Raw genomic sequence first — 22,389 nt, forward strand, 5'->3', positions numbered from 1 at the left:
TTAATGACCATGGTATAGTTGGCTATCATAGCTTGTATCTACATAGATTTTTAATATTGAGATTATTAACCAGGAGTTCTGGTCATAGCCAGACCCAGTCATAGCCTTATCCTAGTCATAGCCTTGGTTTTCTTTACAATTCTTATTTTGCTGTATGGATAAGACCCTCTGCTTGTCTGTGTATTTTTGGGGATGCTTCTCCTGCCAGCTGTCTCTGTGACAGAACATACTTGAATATCCAGCATCAAAGGAGGGAAAATTCAGACCACAGATAGCAAAGCCTTCTACCTACTTGTCCCCAAAAAAGATTCATGGTCTCTTTGATGTCCATAAACTGCAAATAAGATTTCAGCTTTTATGATTTCATCCTGATGATCCAAAGAACCACACAGATCTTGATTATCTACCAGAAGGGTTAAGGGCTGAGCCATCCCTACCGTGATTGAACTTGTGGCAGCATAAGCAATACAGGATCCATTCCACACCAACAAAGTTATACCGAACGTCACACAAAACTTTTCTGACTGTATATTTTTTCTATCACTATAAGATGCACACCAAACTGCCATTTCTCCACTGGAGACCATGCAGGAATGTGTTTAAAACATAGTACAATATTCTTTTCAGAAACTCCACTGAACCACCAGTTAAGAAAAAGGTCATGTAAAATTTATGTGCTGAAGTATACAACCCCATCATTGCTAGTTCAATGATGAACTTTCTATCACAGTGAAGGCAGTACCTCAAATAGATTAAAATAGGGACTAGATTCAGGGCCGGATTAAAACCTTTAGAGGCCCTAAGCATTGAAAAGATTATGGTGCCCCCCCCATAATTAATTCAAAATAAAAACAGTACTGTACCGTAAAATCTCATTTTTTTTGGTGCCTTTGCTGGTGCTCTAAGCACGTGTTTAGTCTGTCTATTGGGTAATCCAGCCTTTACTAGATTTTACTCCAAGAGGCTTTGCCCAAGGCATCACAAAGAAGTTGATTCTAATCTAGAGGACATAGCCAAGTCCACAGTGTTTATCAGAATTTATTGAAGAAAAATGAATTTTTATTAGCTACTTTGTGAAAATTGACAAGGAATCAATAATCAATCTTTAACATGATTATTTTTGGGAGCAATGTTACTATGAACACCACCTAGGTTACCTGCATGTGGCCACAGGCTTGGGGAGTACCACTCCTGCAGTGTAAACTGCCTGAAAAATCCCTTCCAGGTTTACTCTTCTTGTTATTTCCCGAATCAGCACAGGTGCTACTCGTTTAGATCTCAATTTCTTATGGACACAAAGAAAATTGATTTCTACCATTTTCTTCACACTAAAAGCAATTTAAATAACAAAATGGTTACAAAGCCCACTAAAACATAGTACAGTCTTATTTATATAGTTTTATTTTCCATGATGATAGTAGAATTTCAGGTTATACTATGTAGCTTCTTAAAAACAAATAATGCTCATTTTAAAATCCACAACAGAAAAAACTCAACCATGCAACAAAGAATTCTGAAGAATCATTAAAATTTCTTATATATTCTTGGTATTTTTAATTTGGCTGCCTTAAGTTGCATCCTGAAAGTATACAACAAATGTCAATATTCTGTAACTGCATCTTACAAGATGCCAAAATTGGAGAATTTGCGTGTAATAACTTTTAGAACTATACCCAGACCTGAACAGCATCCTGGATTTAAGTGCCCAGAAAGCAATCAAAGAGGAAAGAGATGTCAAAAGAATCCACAGTTCATATTCTCTAGTTAATCTTTCCAGTGGCCAATCCTACAGAGAGAACCTGTAAGTCTAACTAACTGAACATCCACCTTACACTTTCCAAAAGGTCAGAAAACACCAAGCATCTCTCCAATGTTCCATCAGTAGAATGCTTCTGAGGTGGTCATTGGCTTGCTATTAGTTTTAATTGGAAACTTGCAAAAGGCTTTTGAAAAATTTCAGACTATGATGTTTTTTCGGCTTCTACCGTCAATGAGTCTTACCACTCAGCTCCTCAATCAGACAATCTCCACCATGAAAGACTGTTCAAGATTTATCATTTGTTTTTATTTGTTTACTAAAAGATTTACCCAGTATTACTTGGCTCCTTAATTCAAATAAGTTTTGTTTTTCTTCATTTAAATCATTGTTCTGGGGTGGGGCAGGGCCTGAGGAGTTTCATATGCAGGCTGTCCAGGGAGAGAGGACTACCCCAGTCTTCTCTCACCATAGCAGTTGGGGCCAGGTGAGAAGTGCCTGTCTATGACTGCTGCAGTGGGTATAGCTGGGGGACAGGTGCATGTCCTCCAGCTGGGGGACAAACAGACACACAAACTCTCAAACAAATATTAGATAGCTGTCCATTTCTCTACCTCTGCCCTATTCTGGCCTAATTGGGTTATTATAGCTGTCCCAGTCCCCATCTCTGGCCCCTTGCTGCCCCCTTGTGGTCATTCCAGAGTATAACTCCCTTTTACCAGTCCCTTTCCCTCCCTTTCCATTTTATGAGAAATAACTGAATTCCAGGCACATCCCATTATCCTGGCACAATCAAACCCTTACACTCCTTTAAATTATAATAAGAGGAAGCTGCATACCAAATACGATGGTCCCAGTTCTTACCGCTTAGGAGGAATTCCTAAACAAATGGACTTACAGACATTTCTAAAATATATTGTAAAATTTATATTTACCTGTCATAAATTCGAATGTGTGCAGGGATGGCACTTATGAAGCCTACTAATTTTTTGTTTGATGATACTCTAACTCCACAGTGCCATTGGGGTAACCAGCCTGGAGGACGTAATGCCCTAGAACACAGTTACAGATTAGTGCCCAAAAGAATGTGATCAAAACTTCCTCCTTTGCAACCCAGTGCAGAAATTGCTACTCACCACAGAAGAAATTCAGGTGAGTAGTCAAACCTAAACATGTTATCATCATCTTCTACGTAATTCTCATTTAGTAAGGTATATAGTTCCTTTAGCTAAAAACACATATAAAAAAAGAAAGAAAATTATCTTACACATCAGCCAGAATGTTTAATCAAGAACTGTGTGTGTGTACACATGGCTTTACTTACAACTTCAGCATTGCTCAGGTCCAAAGTGTCCCACATAAAACCCTGTGGCAAAGAGTATGGCTCTAGACGGACATTGTCCTTATCTGGTTCAATTGCACCATGAGAAGTTATAACTTCATCTGTTATAGAAAGAAAGGGGAAAAAAGATATACTACTAGCTAATTTGAAAATTAATAATTTTTGAAGTCACTTTACACAAGATGTAATGTACAATTATGTAATCAGAATGTGAAGCCATTTAAAAATGTTAAAAATAAAGTTTTGTTTGCTTACATGATTTCGGTTTAAACATCTCACTTATGTCAGCTAATACTCCAGCAGTTACGGTACAAAGTCTCAGAGCTATTCTACTGCAATTTATAACATTTCATAACAGAGCACAACTGAATAGCGAATGATCAGCATTTATGTATCACTTAGTCAACTACTGAAAGCTATCTCTGAGGTGGAATTTTGCAGTTCGACAGTGAGATTCATAAGCTATGGTCCTGATCTTGCAAATACTGACTCAATGGCGCTACTCACATGCACCAATGTTTGCAGGACCAGGGCTTTTGACAGAATGCCTGCTGATGAAGCAGAAAAGTTTTCATTTGTAAATTGCAAATTAAAATTGTGATTACATCGAGAGTTAAGGACTTCCTGCAGGGTAATCTTGTCTTCCTTCAGAACTTCTCAGGCAATTAGGTTAAAGATATTTTTTAAAATATAAACAGGAGCTGCCTTTCCTCTATTGGACAGCTATTGTACATCGCCCAACCAGCTCCAAGGAAGGCTTCTAAAGCTGAACAACATTAGGAAATATAGATATGTTGATCATGTTTGCACAAATTATTGATAACGTGCATGTGACTGTTGTGATCTTAGTTCTCATTAATGCATCTGAATGACCAGTAGGAGGTACTAGGTTGCTTCTTTGCAGAAAGAGCTTGTCAGGAGATTGCCCAATAATACTAAGTTGGTTTTGCCTGCTGTGCAGGTTAGAAGACCAGAATCACCAGCAGCTCTGGGTACAGAGAACCCATCAGATACCACCGCTACAAAATGACAGTCTTGATCCACTATAGCTAGGGTCCTACCAAATTCTCTGTCAATTTTGATCAATTTCATGGTCACAAGATTTAAAAACCAGTAAATTTCATTATTTGTGATATTTTAATCTGAAATTTCACAATATTGTAATTGCAAGGGTCTGCACGCACAAAGAAGGTTTATTAAAGTAAACATATAACTGCTGAAAATTTCAGCTGCTACAAGGAGACACAGGGAAGGAGGGAGAGGCGGCACCATGGGGGGCAGGACTGTGTGTAACCATGCATGTTAACTTCTGTGCTGCTGTTGACAGTGGCACTGCCTTTAGAAGAGACAGGCTGGCTGGCAGACTGAAGGCAGAGCTTCTAGTGCCAGCAGCAGCACAGAAGTAAGGATGGTATGGTATGGTTATGGTATTTCCACCCTTACTTCTGCCCTGCTGCTGGCAGGGTGCTGTTTTCAGAGCTGGGCACATGGCCAACATTACAAACACTGCTCTCCAATTGCCTGGCTCTGAAGGCAGTGCAGAAGTAAGGGTGGCAATACCGTGACCCTTCTAAAATAACATTGTGATCTCCTTGCAACTCCAAGCCCTTTTAAGTCAGGACCCCCAATTTGAGAAACACTGGTCTCTCTCATGAAATATATATAGTATAGTGTAAAAGCACATAAAAAGCCAGATTTCAAGGAAGGACACCAGATTTCACAGTCCATGATGGTTTGCATGGCTGTGAACTTGGTACTGTCTAACTATCATATACAGGTTGGACCTCCCTGGTGCACCACCCTCAGGACCTGAGTGGTCCCGAAGGAGGGATTTTGCTGGACCAGGGGAGGTAATTTCTGCCCTCCCACCACCGACCCCCAGCTCGGCTCTGCTCCTAGCCTGCCCTCCTGGTGGGATCCCCAAATACGAGTAGCCCTACCACAGCAGCCCACGGTCCCACTGCTGGGTCTCTCAGCTTTGCCGTGGCAGACCACTGCCCTATTGCCAGTTCTCCAGGCCCTACAAGTCCTGCCACAGTAGCACCAGTCCCACTAGCCCGCAGTCTTGTTGCCAGGACTCCTGCACCCCCCCACCCAATGGCAGACTGCTGCTCAGCCACCAGGGTTCCTGACCCTACTAGCTACCGAGGCTCCTTACTCTGCCAGCCCTTCTGCGGCAGCCCTGTGATCCCACTGCCAGGGCTTCTGACCCCACGGCAGTAGACAGCTCTCTCACTGAACCTCGCTGGTGTTCCAGATGCCCTGCCACAAGCTCAGCTGGTCTCTCGTGGCAGGACTCACTGCCACTGTCCTCCCTGCAGCCAGCCTGGCTGGGTTCCCAGACCCAGAAGGACTCCTGCCTCTGGCCCACCACTGGGTCTCTCTGGTCCAGCAACAACCATGGATGTTGCCGGACCAGGGAGTCCCGGTTGAGGGAGGTTCAACCTGTACTATTTATAGGACAGCTGGTGGAAGTCTCATAACAGCAAAAGGAGGGAAAACTCTGAAGTTTATAAAAAAAATATTCCTGTAACCATTCCTTGAAGCAGAAAGACTAATGCCTCCATCTGAAGTCATAATCTTCAACACACTGAACAAAGAGCTTTCTTCCCCAGCCCATTCACTCAACACCTGAGGAAGATGCTGAAAAATGTAAAGGTGTACACCGGGGATAGGGAATCATCTGCCTGCAGGTCATCAGGGTGAGCTGCTGATGGGCCGCCAGATGGTTTGTTTACCTGAGCATGAGCAGGCACGGAGTGCCGTACCTCCGAGGAACTGCAGTTTGCCATTCCCAACCAATGGGAATGAGTGGGCTGTGCCGTGCCACTTTCCATGTAACAGAAAACAGTCCCATTCCTAGCACTTTTCATTTTCCTGGCATATCCTAACTTAAAGCATGGTCAAGAATTGGCTAAGAGGAAGCTGCATACCAAATTTGGTGGTCCTAGCTCTTACCGTTTAGAAGGAGCTCTTGAACAAACAGACTCACATACAGACAGGCAGACAGATGCACATTTCTAAAATATATAGCTAGATAACATAGTGGGGGTTTTTGTTCCTCTCTATACTTGGGTTCATAACAGTTCAAAAATCTACTACTGTTACTAAGTAACCAAGTTATTCCTTTCACTGAAGTGGTAGAGATCATTCTTCCTTGTAGTTTTCAGGTTCAAGCCCAAATTTGCCCAAGTGGGATTATAATAATACCACATTTCCTGTTTTCATATATGAAATTCATTCTGATATTTCATGAAATTTTTGTTCTCCAAACCATCCACACTAGTATTATCAGTAATTTTAGATAGCTACAAAAAGCAGAAGTGACTTCTGAATCCTAATCCTTTTTGATAAAGAATAGCTCCTAGCAGTCCAATTTTATATCTATTTTACAGAACACTCTGTAACATTTCAACATATTTTCTTCTAGCTGCTAAGGAAAAATGTTGTACATAGGCCCAAATAAACTTACTTAGTTTCGGTACAGGTTGTGTATCCCAAAACTGGTATTTACGTTTGGTCGCTTCATCAATGTTCTTTGCTGGTCCCTGGCATGCAGAGAGCAGCTCCATAGCTCTCTGAATATCTTGCAGCTTCTGCATTGGAATGGCTGGATTCTGTATGGAGAGACAAGTGGGAAGAGAGGCTTATTTACTACATACACCAGTGCTGGGCAACCTGCGGCCTGTGAACAATATGCGGCCCATCAGGGTTTTATGTGTGGCCCATGAGACATTTTGTTTACCGTTGCCCATGTGCAGGGTTACCAGATTCCATTGGATTCTGTCCACATCATTTTTTTCCTACCAGTATTACTAAAGTGACATACACAAAGCAAGAGCACGCGAAACAGGGTGTGTGCTGATTGCAACCAACACTGACTATGAGAGCCATGTGCTCCCCCTGCATCCAATCAAAGCACAGCCATGATTCAATCAGCACACCCTGCAAATTCTAGGTACGCACGCGCAGTTAGCAAAATGACTTTATCCTGGGAGACCATCTTGGTTACGACAATCTTGCAGTTCACTGAGATGAAGGAAGGCCATTTATGTGGCCTACTCCCATGCCTTGTATACACCATATTCACATCACTTGTTGCAATTATATAGATAGAATGTATATATTTGTTACTACCTTAAGTAAGGCACTGCCAAGGGAGTTCTGGTCCAACATGTAGGTTTCACTGGGGGAAAATCAGTTTTATAATCTTTTATTCTTTTAAAAGTAGTTTAATAATTTTTCACTTTCCTCACAATGGTTTGTTTACATTTAATAATGAACTTGCAGTGTTTGGATCACAAATATTGTAGCACTGTGTTACAGTAGGAGAACCACAGTATGAAGCTAACCAGTCTTTTTTTCCACAGCGCCGGCTGAACAAAGTTAAAATGATAAAACTGCTGTGACTTTTTAAAATTCCTTCACGTTTGACAATCTAAGGCACATAAGGGCAATTAAAGCTTATCTTCTATCTATATTATAAAATGCATTTTGCAATATATCAGCTCTCTTCCATATTAATGTTATGCTATATTGCTACATATTTCAATATTTACTGAAACTCTATCAGATGTTATTTTCATTAATTTTTGCTTTACTTTTCAGTGTACAGAAAATGCATGTGTTGTAAGTCCATTCTGCCAATGACTAGTTCTACTACCACTAACATTGTTTAACAAAGATCCAAACGGGAGCATTTAAAAGTAAAGATAAAATAAGCTAAAATTGTACTTAAAGAGGAAAGAAAAATGTACAGTACTATCTCCACACCAACTTAGGGCTAAATTTTTCTAACTTTGGTAGCTAAAACAAGGCATTTAACCCTCATTTTCAGACACAGCTGAGCACTCTCATCTTCAATGAGAATGTTGCTTATGTGGCGTATACCCACTGCAAATCACAGATAGTCATAGTGAGTTATAAATCAGAAGGGACATTTCTATTTTTTTTTCCTTAAGAAAGGTCTGATCCTGAACAGATTTGGGAGTTTTGTCATCAACTTTCCGAGAGCCAGGATTTCACCCCAAGTTTTGTGCAAGGCAATATATACATCCTTTAAAGTAGATTATATTACATGCACTATTTAAAGTGTTCTGTCCCAACTGTCAAATATACAAGCCCCCTGCCCTCTATATTAATGTGTTGTTTTTTCATTATTTCACTTCTTTTCTAGGACCCATATAGAGAAAACACCACAGACAACAACTAATATGGACAAGTAGTAGGCTTCAGTACAGTCCATTTCAAAGGCAGATCTACTGCATATAGTTTAAGTATCTCCAACTTCAAAGAAGCTTCATGTCTTGTCTTATTTAATATATATTTTTATTTTCTTAACATTATGTAGAGCCAAAACATAGTGACATGGGTCAGTGTTCCCAACTAAAAACCAATATATCCAGTTCCTGTAGGCTAATATGAAGGTTTCTAAGGAATTAGAGAGATTTTTATGCTTACCAGTACACTGACTAATCAAATATTAATTCTGATGTGCCAATACTTAGGATGTTTTTAGTTTAGTAGTCTAAGCAGTAACACTCACCACTGTACAACTTTCTGAAACTATGTGCAGGGGCCAAGGTGTCCATTTCTGAAGTTCCTTCTTGATTACTTCTTTAGCCATGCGAAGTTGTGATGGCCTTTCTCTGTAGTAGTCTCCTAGGGCCTAGCTCTCTGGCCAGGTGACCTCTTAAGTTCAGTTCTGCCCTGGGACAGCAAAGTCCAACTACAGAATCAACACGGTTATTCAAGCAAAAGATACTCTTGCCCCTTTTAGGCTACAAAGAAGTTCCCTATTTTTCACCCCTATTCTTGGTGACTGCAGAGTTTTTACTTTGCTCTTTTGGCTGAGAACTACCTTCCTGTTTTTTCCCCTGAAAGCTCTTTTTCCCCAACAGATTTCCCCTTTGCCTCCCCTTCTACTCTGGCAACTTCTTTCAGGGTCTTTCCTCCTTCTTACAAGCTGCTCCCTATGGTTTTCTCCAGCCTCCCTTCACTAGGCCCTTCCCAGAGAGGGTTCCTTGAGCTCCTTTCTCCTGGGTTTCTTCTTTCACTGAGTTCTCACCCCTTTCTATGTAGTTCTTGCTAATCCTTTCACATCTTAGATCACTAATGGTAACTGATCCACAAGATCAGGATCAGCGAGGGGTCTACTCGTAATCACAGGCAAAGCTGAACCCAACTCCCCTTGACAGGCTAGCCGGGGGGGGGGGGGGGGGGGGGGGGGGGAATCACAATATTGTTCTATTTCTAAGCCAGTAACAAATGACCAATATAAATTGGGTGCCTATCCACAAAATATAGAAGAGAACGGGAAATGGTATATATCATTTTGACATTAACCATGACTAGCTATGGATCATGGGTCTTCTTCCCCAGAGAGAGGGGTTCTTCATTCATGGCAACAAATTCAGAGATAGGTAAGCATTTGTTTTCAGTTTCTCCAAAGAGAGGAGGAAAATTTTCTGAAGAAACACACAAGATGGAAGGTAATATCTGCTTCCCCAATTTGAGCAACTTATTGCAGTTAAGAGGGATGGCACAAAGACTGAAAAAATAAAGCAAAATGTGCAATGTTTTGTGATCCAAAGGAAATGAATCTGATGTATAGGGGGAGCTGGTGCCCTTTTCTGCATAAAGTGGAGCTTTGTCAGAGCTTTGCTAGAGTCTTCCTTCGTGCCATGGGAGGAGTTGTGGAGGAGGTTCATTCTGTTATATGTGCAGATATGCTGAACAGATGAGGGACTAGTTGGAAAGAATAGGGAATCAGTGACATTTTAAAGCATTTTGATATCACACTTCCCTTTGATTCCTATTTTTTTGCATGTGAGACTGTTACCAGGGAGTGGTTTATGCATTTTTCAAAATCCAAGAAGTCACCTGTCATTGATGGAATAACTAGGCCAAAACTGAAAGAAGGCTACTAGAAGGCCACTGTAACAATAAGTTCAATGATCTAACTATTGAATTTAATTCGTTCCATCATTCAGAAAATGTCTCTAATTAAATACTACTTATTATCCAGATAGTTATTAAATGTCATTATCTTCAAGTTTGACATTTTAAAAACACAGAAAACGGTTGTGGAAATGTCTGTAAAACAAAGATCATTCTGGACTAGATCGTGGACAGGGATTAATTACTTACAGTAAAGAGACTATGTTCAATTTTGCTTGGCAAGGAAGACAGAATAAAAATGTTGACCATGGAAATTACTAATTATGAATATACACCCTATGGCTGCGTCTAGACTGGCAAGTTTTTCCGCAAAAGCAGCTGCTTTTGCAGAAAAGCTTGCCAGCTGTCTACACTGGCCGTTTGAATTTCCGCAAGAACACTGACGATCTCATGTAAGATTGCCAGTGTTCTTGCGGAAATACTATGCTGCTCCCATTCAGGCAAAAGCCCTCTTGCACAAATGCTTTTGCGCAAGAGGGCCAGTGTAGACAACGCGGTATTGTTTTGCGCAAAAAAGCCCCGATCGCGAAAATGGCGATCGGGGCTTTCTTGCACAAAACTGCATCTAGATTGGCACGGACACTTTTCCGCAAAAAGTGCTTTTGTGGAAAAGCATCCGTACCAATCTAGACGCTCTTTTTCGCAAATGCTTTTAACGGAAAAACTTTTCCCTTAAAAGCATTTGCGGAAAATCATGCCAGTCTAGATGTAGCCTATATGTTTACATTTGGTTTTTGTCTTTGCTCACACATGTATTAGTTCTTTATGGTTCTCCATATGTCTATGGGAGGGGAAAAGACTTGCCTTTGCCATGCTCCTTGTATGTGTTATATGACGTTTCCTCCTGCTGCTTTTTTGTTATGTTTATACATATTGAAGCCTAAAAAAGTAAAATACTACAAAGAAAATTTCATATTGTACAGGTTGGACCTCCCTGGTCTTGCACTCTCGGGCCCTGAGTGGTCTTAAACCAGGAAGTTTGCTGGACCAGGGGAGGTCAATACTCCCCAGCTGACTGCCCCACACCTGGGCTCCTCTCCTTGGGGCTTCTACCCTGCTTGCTGTCACCAGAGTTCCTTGGGGTTCTGGCTGGGGACTGTCTGTTGCCAGCCAGGGTTCCGCTGCCGAGGTCACCTAGCTGCTGCCAGCCCAACTGCCCTACCAGACCAGAGAATCCCGGATTTGGGAGGTTCAACCTATAGTCTGCATCAGAGTGCAAGAATAGGCAGACTGTTCACAGGCTGGACAGGTAAAAAGCAGACATGGAATTTCAGAAAGTAAAGGCAACCGGCATAAGGACTGCTACATATGCACCTAGACGGCAATAGCTGGGAAGTCAACATTGTCTGCTGTACAAAAGTTCCCAGATGGAAACTTCTTTGAGGACAATATTCTGTCAATACAGAAAGTTTGAAAACTGAGTTTCATGAAAATATGCCTCTTACCTATATATTTATTTGCATCAATAAAATATTTAAAAAGATATTTTCCATGTCACATAGTTATTAACACAATTCATTCAGACTACAAGTGAGAGACCAGAGCATTCAAAAATATGTACATTAATTGATTCAAAGTTCAAGATTCAGTCATTATCTGCGTGAGGTTAAGAAGAAACTAACTCCAAAGTCATGTTATTGCTTAATTACCTAGTTAGAATGATTTTATACCTTCCTAGTCAACATTTTCAATAATGATCTGGAAGTAAATAAAAATCACTGCTGATTAATATTTGTGGATGAGGCATAGATTGGAGAAGTTGTAATTAAGGATGAGGAAAAGCCAGTCATACGCAGTGCTTAAGTGTGCTCTGCAAATTATGCAAAATACATTATTAATTTGTATAGAAATTCTGTTAAGGGGTTCTATGGCTTTGTGTTATATAGGAAGTCTGACAATATGATCACAATGGTCCCTTTTGGCATTGGAATCTACGAATATACTCAAATACAAATTTATACATCTAGAACAAGGAATGCAGTCCATAGGCTTTAGAGATCACAGTGGACATGCAACTTAACATGAGCTCCCAGTGTGATGCTGTACAAAAAGGGCTAATGTAATCTTTAGGTCTATAATCAGTGAACTACTAAGCAGAGACAGGGAGGTTATATTACTTCCGTTTATATCACTGGTGAGACTGATCATGCAAAACTTCATATTTCTGATACTTATATCTTCAGAAGGGTGTTGAAAAACTAGAAAGGGTGCAGAAAAGTGCTGCAAAAATTATGCTATTGTCTGAGACTTGATGCTACAGACAGTGTGTGTATGTGTGTGCATGCACGCACAGTGCAGACATTCCTAAGGTTATGTCTAGACTACATCCCTCTTTCGAAAGAGGGATGTAAATTAGATCAAAATTGCAAATGAAGCCGGGATTTGAATTTCCCATGCTTTGCATAATGGCGGGATCCTAAGGAGTACAGGATCTTTCGAAAAAGGGTTGTTTTTTTCTGAAAGAACTGTGTCTAGACAGCGGTTTCACTTTCAAAGTGCCGTTTTCGAAAGAACGCATGGCTGCCATTATGCAAATGAAGAGCAGGAAATTCAAATCCCAGCTTAATTTGCAATTTCCATCTGTCTAATTTACATCCCTCTTTCGAAAGAGGGATATAGTTAGACATGCCCTAAGAGTCCCAAAGTTTCAGTGAAATAATATACTGCCAGATCTAATACATTTTACACAGGCAAATCCCCAACTAAAACCAGTCTGAGTTTCATCTTAGCTATGCAAGATCAGTTCAGATTTCAGAAACTTAATCCTAATTATATACAGAACCAGGAAAAAAATTCTGATTTTGGGAAAAAAACTGGCAGTAACATCTTTGTCTCTGTCAAATGTAATCTAGATTGCTCTGATTAAACCTGGGTACATAAAAAGCAATTATTTTTTAATTAAAAAAAAATCAGATTTTTTTTAGTTACATTGATTTTTTAATCAATAAAATACTACATTTCTCATTTAAAAATAACAGTTACAATTTAATCTCATCACAAACACACTGCACTTAAAATGTCATAAAAATGAATTAATGGCTTTAGTCTGTCCAGTTTAACTACCAGCTATTGCTTTTTGAAAATTCTGGGCTTTCAATTTCTGTTTCTTAGTAGACTAAAAAGTAACACGTGCAAAGAAAGGCACAAGATGGATAGGACTGTTTTTGTTCTATGTTTATGTGGTGGTAGATGTTGGCTAAGCATGGCAGAGGATCCCGCTTAATCATTTAACTGATTAAACGGGATTTTACAACCCTACCACTAAGTGTAATTTTCTTATTTTATATTACATAATACATTTCCCTTATTTTGGAACACCATGGTGATGCCATAAATCTATTCCCTATTTTACTTCAGCATAATTTAACTGTATCAAGGAAATCCCATTCTATACTTTTTTTTTTTTTTTTTTTGGAGAAAACAAGTGCCAGTGAGTTCAAAGGGGCTTACTCCATAATTAAGTGCACTCTAAGTGCAGTCAGATCTGCATGCTTGCTGAAACAAATGTAAATGATTAACTGAATACATAATAGAGTGAGAAGAACTGAGAACGATGACTTTTCAAAATCATTTCTGAATGTTGTGTCAGGATCCCATTTAAGAGACTTAAGCTATCTGCAACAACTTCAGAGGCATCCATTGGTACTTTCAGCTAAACATATGTCAGGCCACAAAGTATCAATAGCAAGCAAAAGATTTCAATCATCCCATAAAACCCCACCATGAATTGGTTTCTATTAAGGACCAGCAAATACCAACAAAATACCATAGATGAAAAGACATTTATTTATGCCACAAATTCTCCATTTTACACTGTTAACAATGAACACCTTCACTGACATGGTTGAGTCCTTACTCATGACACTATTCATATATTTTTGTTAGTCTCTAAGGTGCTACAGGACCCTTGTTTTTTTAATTTCCTTAAAACCAGGCTACCCTCCACCTAGCTGAGCAGACATTGGTGGAAGGTTGCTAAACACTGTGTGTGAGAAGGAACTTGAACAGTACGCAAGAAATACAAAGGGGACATTTGTCAGTATAAGATGGGATGGGTGGAGCACTGTACACAATGATCCAGTAGTATATGCCTGTGTGCCAACAAGCAATAGGGTTGCATGTCTTTCAGAAACAACAGATGCATCAGGAAACGCCCACACGACAGAATATTTAAAGGACGTGGCAATGAAAGCTGTAATCAATTGTGAACAAAAATTCAACTGTTGTGTGCAGTTTTGCCACAGATAATTCTGCAAACTTGAGAAGATACTTTGAAGAAGAAACAGAAGTATGCCTCTTAACAGATGGCTGCAGTGCCCATTTAATTAATCTTTTAGCCAAAGACTTAAGTACACCTTCTCCAGAAATAAAAGAAAATGTTGAAGTCATACAGTACTTGCATAACAACCATTTTCTTTCAGCTTCACTGAAGAGAAAAATAGCATCCAGACTAATTTTCCCTCAAAATGTTTGATGGAATTCTGTGGTTGACTGTTTTGAACAACTGATTAAGAATTGGCCTATTCTCATAAAACTTCCTGACAAAAACCATGATTAAATTCATGGAAGTATCTCATCCAAAGTATCTAATCATCAGATTAAAGAGTAATATAGAGGATATGCTCAGTATACAGAAGCCTATTACACATAGCCTTACACAAACAATGAAGTTTAATAAAGACAAATGTAAAGTGCTCCACTTAGGAAGGAACAATCATTTTCACACAAACAGAATGGGAAGCGACTGTCTAGGAAGGAGTATGGCAGAAAGGGATCTAGGGGTTATAAGTGGACCACAAGCTGAATATGAGTCAGCAGTGTGATGCTGTTGCAAAAAAAGCAAACATGATTCTGGGATTCATTAACAGGTGTGTTGTGAGCAAGACGCAAGAAGTCATTCTTCTGCTCTACTCTGCGCTGGTTAGGCCTCAGTTGGAGTATTGTGTCCAGTTCCGGGCACCGCATTTCAAGAAAGATGTGGAGGAATTGGAGAGGTCCAGAGAAGAGCAACAAGAATGATTAAAGGTCTAGAGAACATGACCTATGATGGAAGGCTGAAAGAATTGTGTGTGTTTAGTTTGGAATAGAAAAGATTGAGAGGGGACATGATAGCCGTTTTCAGGTATCTAAAAGGGTGTCATAAAGAGGAGGGAGAAAACTTGTTCATCTTGGCCTCTGAGGATAGAACAAGAAGCAATGGGCTTAAACTGCAGCAAGGGAGGTTTAGGTTGGACATTAGGAAAAAGTTCCTAACTGTCAGGGTAGTGAAACACTGGAATAAATTGCCCAGGGAGGTTGTGCAATCCCCATCTCTGGAGATATTTAAGAGTAGGTTAGATAAATGTCTATCAGGGATGGTCTAGACAGTATTTGGTCCTACCATGAGGGCAGGAGACTGGACTCAATGACCTCTCGAGGTCCCTTCCAGTCCTAGTATTCTATGATTCAAACACTAATTCCACTTCATTTTCTTGCAAATATTCTTAACCCCAGATATAAAAGTAGTTGACTTCTGAAGATGACGATACTGCCATCGCATGGGTATCTCAAAAATCACTCCTAAGTTATGAATGTCAAAATAAATTTCAGGGCTGGAGCAAAACCATTTAATATCAGTACATGTTCAAAACATCATCAGTAACAAAGTCAGTCCCCTAAATTGGTAGAAATGATTAGCCAGACACCTTGAAACAGAGTTCCTTTAGTTGCTAAGCCAACTTTTTACAGCAGTAACTTTTTCTGCAGGCACAGAGAGAATATTTTAATTGTTTGGTGTTATTAACTCAAACTTAAGAAATCGGCGGGGAGTTGAAAAAGCAGGAAAACTCATATTTCTGTTTCAGTCTATGAATCAAAATGACAGTGGAAGTGGAGAAGATGAGAGCTAGTTATAGAAGTTTTAAGGACAATGTGCATTTAGAATTCTAAAGACTTGTCTGTTACAGTTAATTTTTGAAAATTAAAAAAAAGTTGAAAGGCAGTGTCAGCTGACAATTCAGGAGACTGCTGCTAAAGGAAATGTGAAACATTTGTGTTACATTTAAGATGTAGTTTACTAAAATGTAAGCGCTATTATTTTTGTGCGAGAGATTTATTTCTTAGTACTCCTGGGCTGCGTTTAGACTGGCAAGTTTTTCCGCAGAAAAACTTGCCAGCTGTCTACACTGGCCGCTTGAATTTCTGCAAGAACACTGACTTCCTACTGTCTGAAATCAGTGCTTCTTGCAGAAATACTATGCTGCTCCTGTTCGGGCAAAAGCCCTCTTGCACAAATGCTTTTGCGCAAGAGGGCCAGTGTAGACAATGCGGTATTGTTTTGCGCAAAAAAGCCACGATCGCGAAAATGGCGATCGGGGCTTTTTTGCTCAAAAACGCGTCTAGATTGGCACGGATGCTTTTCCACAAAAAGTGCTTCCAAAAAGTGCTTTTGTGGAAAAGCGTCCGTGCCAATCTAGACGCTCTTTTCCGCAAATGCTTTTTCAAAAGCATTTGCGGAAAATCATGCCAGTCTAGACGTTGCCCTTATGTATTGCTACTACAGCTGCACCTAGCACAGAGAATGAGTATTATGTACTATTTTCTAAATTAATAAAAATCAAGTTATCTAAAAATATTACACAAAGAATGCCCTCCTACATATTGTAAAATGCTGTATTATAAATTAACATGTTTTAGTGATTAGATTTGCACCATTATTTAATAAATGTGTGAAGTAGTATCAGTGGGAAACTATTTAAATCAGTTTTTGAGGTGATTTATATCAATTATTTAAATCCTCTTGATTTAATTCAATCCATCCTGCAAAAAAGTAATACAACAGGGCTGGGAATGGGGAGAAAATGGGTTGTTGTTGTTGTTTTTACTAGTTTCACCCATCCATCTAATTTCTAAACATAGACTTTGATGTAGCCCTTGCACAAATCAAGAGGACAAATCTGCATGCTAACCTGCAATTTTTAAGTACCATATTAAAACTGTAGCCAATCATATCTCTGATCCCTTTTAACTTCTGAAGTTCACTGGAATATTTATAAATCTATCTATATTTTAGAGTGTGTCTGTCTGTGAGTTCATTTGTTCAAGGACTCCTCCTAAACCAGGGCTGGGAAAGAGGCTATCAGCGGGCTGGATCCAGCCCACCTCACACTTTCATCCGGCCCATGACTGCTCCGAGCCCAGCCCTCTAATGCATTGTCTGAGAGCCTCCAGAGAGGCGTGAGCCCTTTCACTTGCTTCTATTTCTTGTGCCTGCCAGTAGGCTGCTAGGCAACATGTTAGCAGCAGGGTCCGGGACCTGCAAGCCCTTTCAGTTGCTTCTATTCAATGAGTATTAGCAGCTGTGGAGAAGGCACGAGCCCTTGAAATAGAAGCAACTGAAAGGGCTCCCAGCTCTACCACTAACGTGTTGCCCAGGAGCTGCTGGGGAAGCATGAGCCCATTCAATTCCTGCTAAATGTAAAGGGTTCACGCCTGCCAGGTGTGTGCCAGGCAATGTGGTGGCAGCTACCCAGCAGGTGCTAGCCCTTTAAATTGACGCTATTTAAAGGGCTCACAGCTCCTTGTGCTGGAGCCAGGAGCCCTTTAAATAACAGCAATTGAAAGGGCTCCTGGCCTGGGGCTGCCCTGCTGTATTCCCTCACCTTCAGGCTAATCAAGACCTGGGGGCGGGGGGAGCATGCAAAGTCTCCTCCCCCCATCAAACAGGTGGCATCAGAGGGAACTGCTAGCTGTTCAAAACAGCTGGTGGTTCTCTCTAGGTGCTACACGCCCCTGGCAGAGTGGGAGTGCTAAGATTTCACATACTCCCCAAACCCCTAGGCCACTGTTTCCCAATTTTATTTGGCCACAGAACCCTTTAAAAAAAAAAAAAAACGCTGTGGGGAACTGGTCGACCAAAAAAAAAAAAAAAAAATCACGCCAGGCCACCCTAAGACTGGCTCTGGGGGAAAAGAGGGGGACAAGTGATCGGGTTCTCGCAGAACCCCTACTTTTACTATTTGGGAAACACTGCCCTAGCCCAATCAGGGTCTATGGGCAGTGAAGTGTCCTGGTCCCGCCCCTTCTGCCAAGGCCTCACCTCTTTCGGGGCAGTGCCTGCAATCAATCACTTAAATTCCCGAAGTGGCCCCCCCTTCAAAAATTATTGCCCACCCTTGTCCTAAACAGTAAGAGGTAAGACCACCAAATTTGATATGCAGCTTCCTCTCCTCTTAACTTAAAAGCAAGGTCAGGGTTTGGTTGTGCCAAGGCAACTGGAATCCGTGTGAAAAGGACAGTTTTCAATAACATGTAAAAGGAGGGGCTGCTGTTCCTAGGGACATGATATGAGAGTGGCCATGGGAGCAGTGAGCACACAAGAGAGAACTATACTTCAGTGTCCACTGAGGGAAGCCATACCATCAAGGGAGTGGCCGGCAGGGCTGGAGATCCACCATCTTGCCTGCCAACACACTGAGGAAATAGCCCCCATATCCCAAAGCCCTTCCTCCCCTCCGAGCACTTGCCTGCAGCATTGGAGGATGGGGGCGGGGAGAATGAACAGGCCCCTGGTAGCTGGGGGGGGGGGGAAAGGTTGCCTGGGAGGGGGGAGAAAGAACAGGCCCCAGGTTAGCTGGTCTGGAAAAAAAAAGGGGGGGGAGGGGGGAAGTCATAGGAGTTTCTTAAGTCTTATATTCCTCTAGCCTCCTGAGTGCTGAAGCTGCTTACAATACTGTTCCACCTCATCATCCTCCATCAGCCCCCATGCTCACAGGACACAACAACCTAAGATGGTTCTGTATGTTTATGTAAGAAGAAAGGCACACCAGATCTATCTCAGCTAAAATACCTGCAAACTCCCTTCATATAAGAGTGAAACAAATACTCAAGGCCACAGTATAATTTATAAAACTCAAGAATCACTGATAAGGGCAAACACGTATTTTCCATGACTAATAAAGAAAATTCATATGGCTCAGCAATTCATGAAATTGATGGTAGAAAACAGCTCAGAAATTTAGCTAGAACATTTCCATTTACTTACTACTTGAGTGGTTAGGAAGGGAGCACTTGCAAAGGCAAGTGAACTGAGTACCTATATATGGGATCTGAAATTCAGGCCTCTTGTTTTAATCACTAGAGCTTGGGAGACAGGCTTTTTATTAGCATATATATTTAAATAAAAATTAAATCTCCCATACTATCCACAATAAAAATGGATACAAACTGTGGAATTAGTGAGGCATTGTCCCTGTGGTGACTGTCATATCATCTGGTGTTTGTCAGTCAGCATAAGTAAACAACCTATAACGGAAATGTGCATATAACACTGGCAGCATAATGTGACCTGTCTATACTAGCCAGAGAAAGTATGGATACAAAACTGCAAGTGCTGAGCATCCTCAATCCCCATGGCCTTCAACAGAAATGGAGGGCATTTATCAACACAACATGATCCATCCAGCTCTCTGATGAATAGTGAACAAACATAATTCTTGTCAGAAAGACAATTATCCACTTTCCCTGACCAGCACACACAGGGCTTAACTGTGCTATTGATATAAACCAATTTGTGAAACATGGTGCTACAGACTTGATGGAAACCTAGCATCTGACTAGTCAGATGGGTGAGTTATTTTCTGTAAAAAGTGTAGAGGATCTATGTAACATGAGGTCAAAGGCCAACTACTTCCTGACATCCTAAAACTGGAGATGTCAAGATTACTGAATTCACAGAATCTTTAACTAATGAATTCTGACCATGAGCTAGTTTCAATGGCAGCTCATAATACCTGTTTTTGAACCACATAACTTTCCCTATATCACTGTGAAACGTCTCAATTAATTTTGTAGTATCCATTTCCTCATTAGAGATAGGGAGCAAATTTTACTAGTTGACATTTAAAAAGTGTTCTATATGCTTATGTTCTGTATACTTAAAATAGTTCTAAAGGAAAATGCACCGGGAAGAATCAATCTGAACAAAAAAAAAAAAAAAAAAAAAAAGAGAAAGAAAGCATTTTCATATTACAGCCACCATCACACCCTGTTTGGGGTAGCTGAAAAATTAACTGTGGGGAGAATTACAAAATAGAAGTATTAATGATTGGCTAGACAGTCTCTTTCTGGAGGGGAAAAAATGTCAATACATTCATTTGGATTAACAAATAATTATTGTAACTCACCATAAAGGGATCTCACCTATGTATTTTAAAATACATAGTTCAAACCACAATAGTTAAGGAACTGCATCTGTACTTCACTAAGTAATACAAATTCCAACATCCTTCTAGCTGTCTTTACTATAAACAACTATCCTTAAATCTGTTTACTATTATTGTTCTACTTAGTCATATTATTTTGCAGAGCCATGATAAATAGCCCACATTCTTTATAGAAAATCAGAGAGCATGAAGAATCTAAAAAGTGATCACTCTTGATTTAAAAATGTCACCTAACGCAAAACCAGCAAATATACAGCATTAGTGGTGACATTGAAAAAGCCCTAGAGAGTGGACAATGTATAATGTTTCACTATGCCAGAAAAACAGAACACAATTTTTCCCATGAAATAAATTGATATCACTATTACACTTGACAAATCTTATAGGTGGACTAATGGCACAAGGATGAGTTTCTTGCATTAATCAGATGGGACAACTGGACAATCCCTACTCAGGCACAATCATATAATCCTGCTATGAAGCTCACTCCTCAGCATAAGCTTTCTCTGTTGTATCACTTGTACTTTTTAATTGAAATTACATACTCTTAAAAGTCTTGTGTTTCTTTATTTACTTAGAATAAAGTGGTCAAACCATAGACCCATACCGCAAACGTGCCTCAGAACCAACATCATATTTAACACAGAACCTGTGGAAGATATATATCCCATTCAGTAATGGAACATTCTGATTTAAAGCAGAAGCTATTCAGGAGAAAAAGGACCATCACATCAGAAACAGATTAAGATTTATTCGGTCCCTGGGTACAAAGTAAGGATGTTAAGTATCGGGTATTTCACTAATCGAATAGTCAATGCAAAAAGGACCCCCTAGCTAAACCTGGCTCCACAGCGCTGCCCCTCTGAAATGCCGCTGCGGTGTTTCAAAGGGGCAGAACTTCACAGCTGATTCTAGGCTTAACACCGCATGGAGCCTGGAGTCATCTGGGGACTCCAGCTCATGCCAGGCTCCCTGAGGCACTGCCCCTTTGAAACGCCACTGTGGTGTTTCAAAGCGGTAGTGCCACACAGAGCCCGGGCTCCCTACGGTGCTTTTGCTTTGAAGTATCTCCCACTTTCTCCCCTTGCTGCCTCTATCATATAGAGGCAGCAAGGGGTGGGGAGCAACTAGTCAACTATCCCGTTGACTATCTGATAAGCATTTGCTCATCGGATAGTCGACTAGTCCTTAACATTTGGTCCCCCTTATCCTGTGGGCTCTGCCAGATTGGGCAGGCCATGCCCCTCCTCTTTTGAAAATTAGAGGGCCATACTCTCCCACTTTTTAACATGGACACAGTAGGCTCAGACAGGCACTTAGCTACAGCAGCATGAGCACAGTTTGGGTAGGTCACGAAGGCATTGCCCCTTCCTTCTCCCCACCAAACAGCAAGTTTCAGGCCAGAGGCTACAGGAGGAGTGGTGCGGTGTGTGACTGCAGCCTGGGCTTTGTACTCAAGGCAGCAGCAGGTGCCTACCAGCAGGAGACACCCAACAGGGTCAGCCTGGCAGAAGCGGGACATGGCAGGGCAGGCACTGAGCAAACTCAGGCGGAGTGCGGTGACTGCTGAGGCTGCACCAATATCTGGGGAAGATGCACCAGAGTAACCCTCCCCGCCCAGCTGCTTACTACCTGTGACCTTCCCAAAGCTCCCCTCAAACTTCCAGCTGGTGCAGGGCCTCCCCCGCCCCCCACAGTGTGTCCACAGACAGAAGGGACAGGGCAGGAGATCAGACCAGATTCCTCTCCCTCTGTCACAATGGCAGCAGCATGCCATAGGGGGCAGGGACATGGGCTGGGAGCTGCTCTTGAGTATCCCAGCCTCTGCTCAGAGTAAGCGAAGGGTCCAGAGCTCCTTCTACAGTGGCCCAGGCTCTCTGGAAGGCTCTGACTTCTGGTCTGGCCAGGTGAAGGATCCCCAGGGAAGAGGAGGAACAGGGGGCAGGGTCACTGTTCCATTACTGGTCCGTCCGTCCCCCCTTCTACTTCTGTTACCACACTCCTGCAGGGGACGGAGGAACCCAAACTGGCCCTTGGATACAGATCTAGATGGCTAGTCTACAGCATCTCCTGACTGTATTTCAGTACTGAAGAGGACAGCTGCAACTGGCTTCATTTTATGGAACTTA

General features: G+C 41.1%; 1 protein-coding gene across 5 annotated transcripts in view; it reads right to left on the reverse strand.

Annotated features, from left to right (window-relative positions):
• The window catches only part of NMT2 (N-myristoyltransferase 2), a 53,492-nt gene that overhangs the window by 14,973 nt on the left and 16,130 nt on the right, over positions 1-22,389 (reverse strand). For all 5 annotated transcript variants that reach the window (XM_075922443.1, XM_075922442.1, XM_075922437.1 and 2 more), the window contains 5 exons: positions 6,571-6,715; positions 3,081-3,199; positions 2,893-2,984; positions 2,692-2,808; positions 1,158-1,328 (listed from right to left, as the gene is read on the reverse strand). In XM_075922443.1, coding sequence (XP_075778558.1) covers positions 1,158-1,328; positions 2,692-2,808; positions 2,893-2,984; positions 3,081-3,199; positions 6,571-6,700 — 629 coding nt within the window. In that variant the 5' untranslated portion in view covers positions 6,701-6,715. The remainder of the gene's footprint in view (positions 1-1,157; positions 1,329-2,691; positions 2,809-2,892; positions 2,985-3,080; positions 3,200-6,570; positions 6,716-22,389) is intronic.

Source organism: Pelodiscus sinensis, chromosome 2 (assembly GCF_049634645.1).
Source record: "Pelodiscus sinensis isolate JC-2024 chromosome 2, ASM4963464v1, whole genome shotgun sequence".
In the NCBI taxonomy this organism is placed as follows: Eukaryota; Metazoa; Chordata; order Testudines; family Trionychidae; genus Pelodiscus; species Pelodiscus sinensis.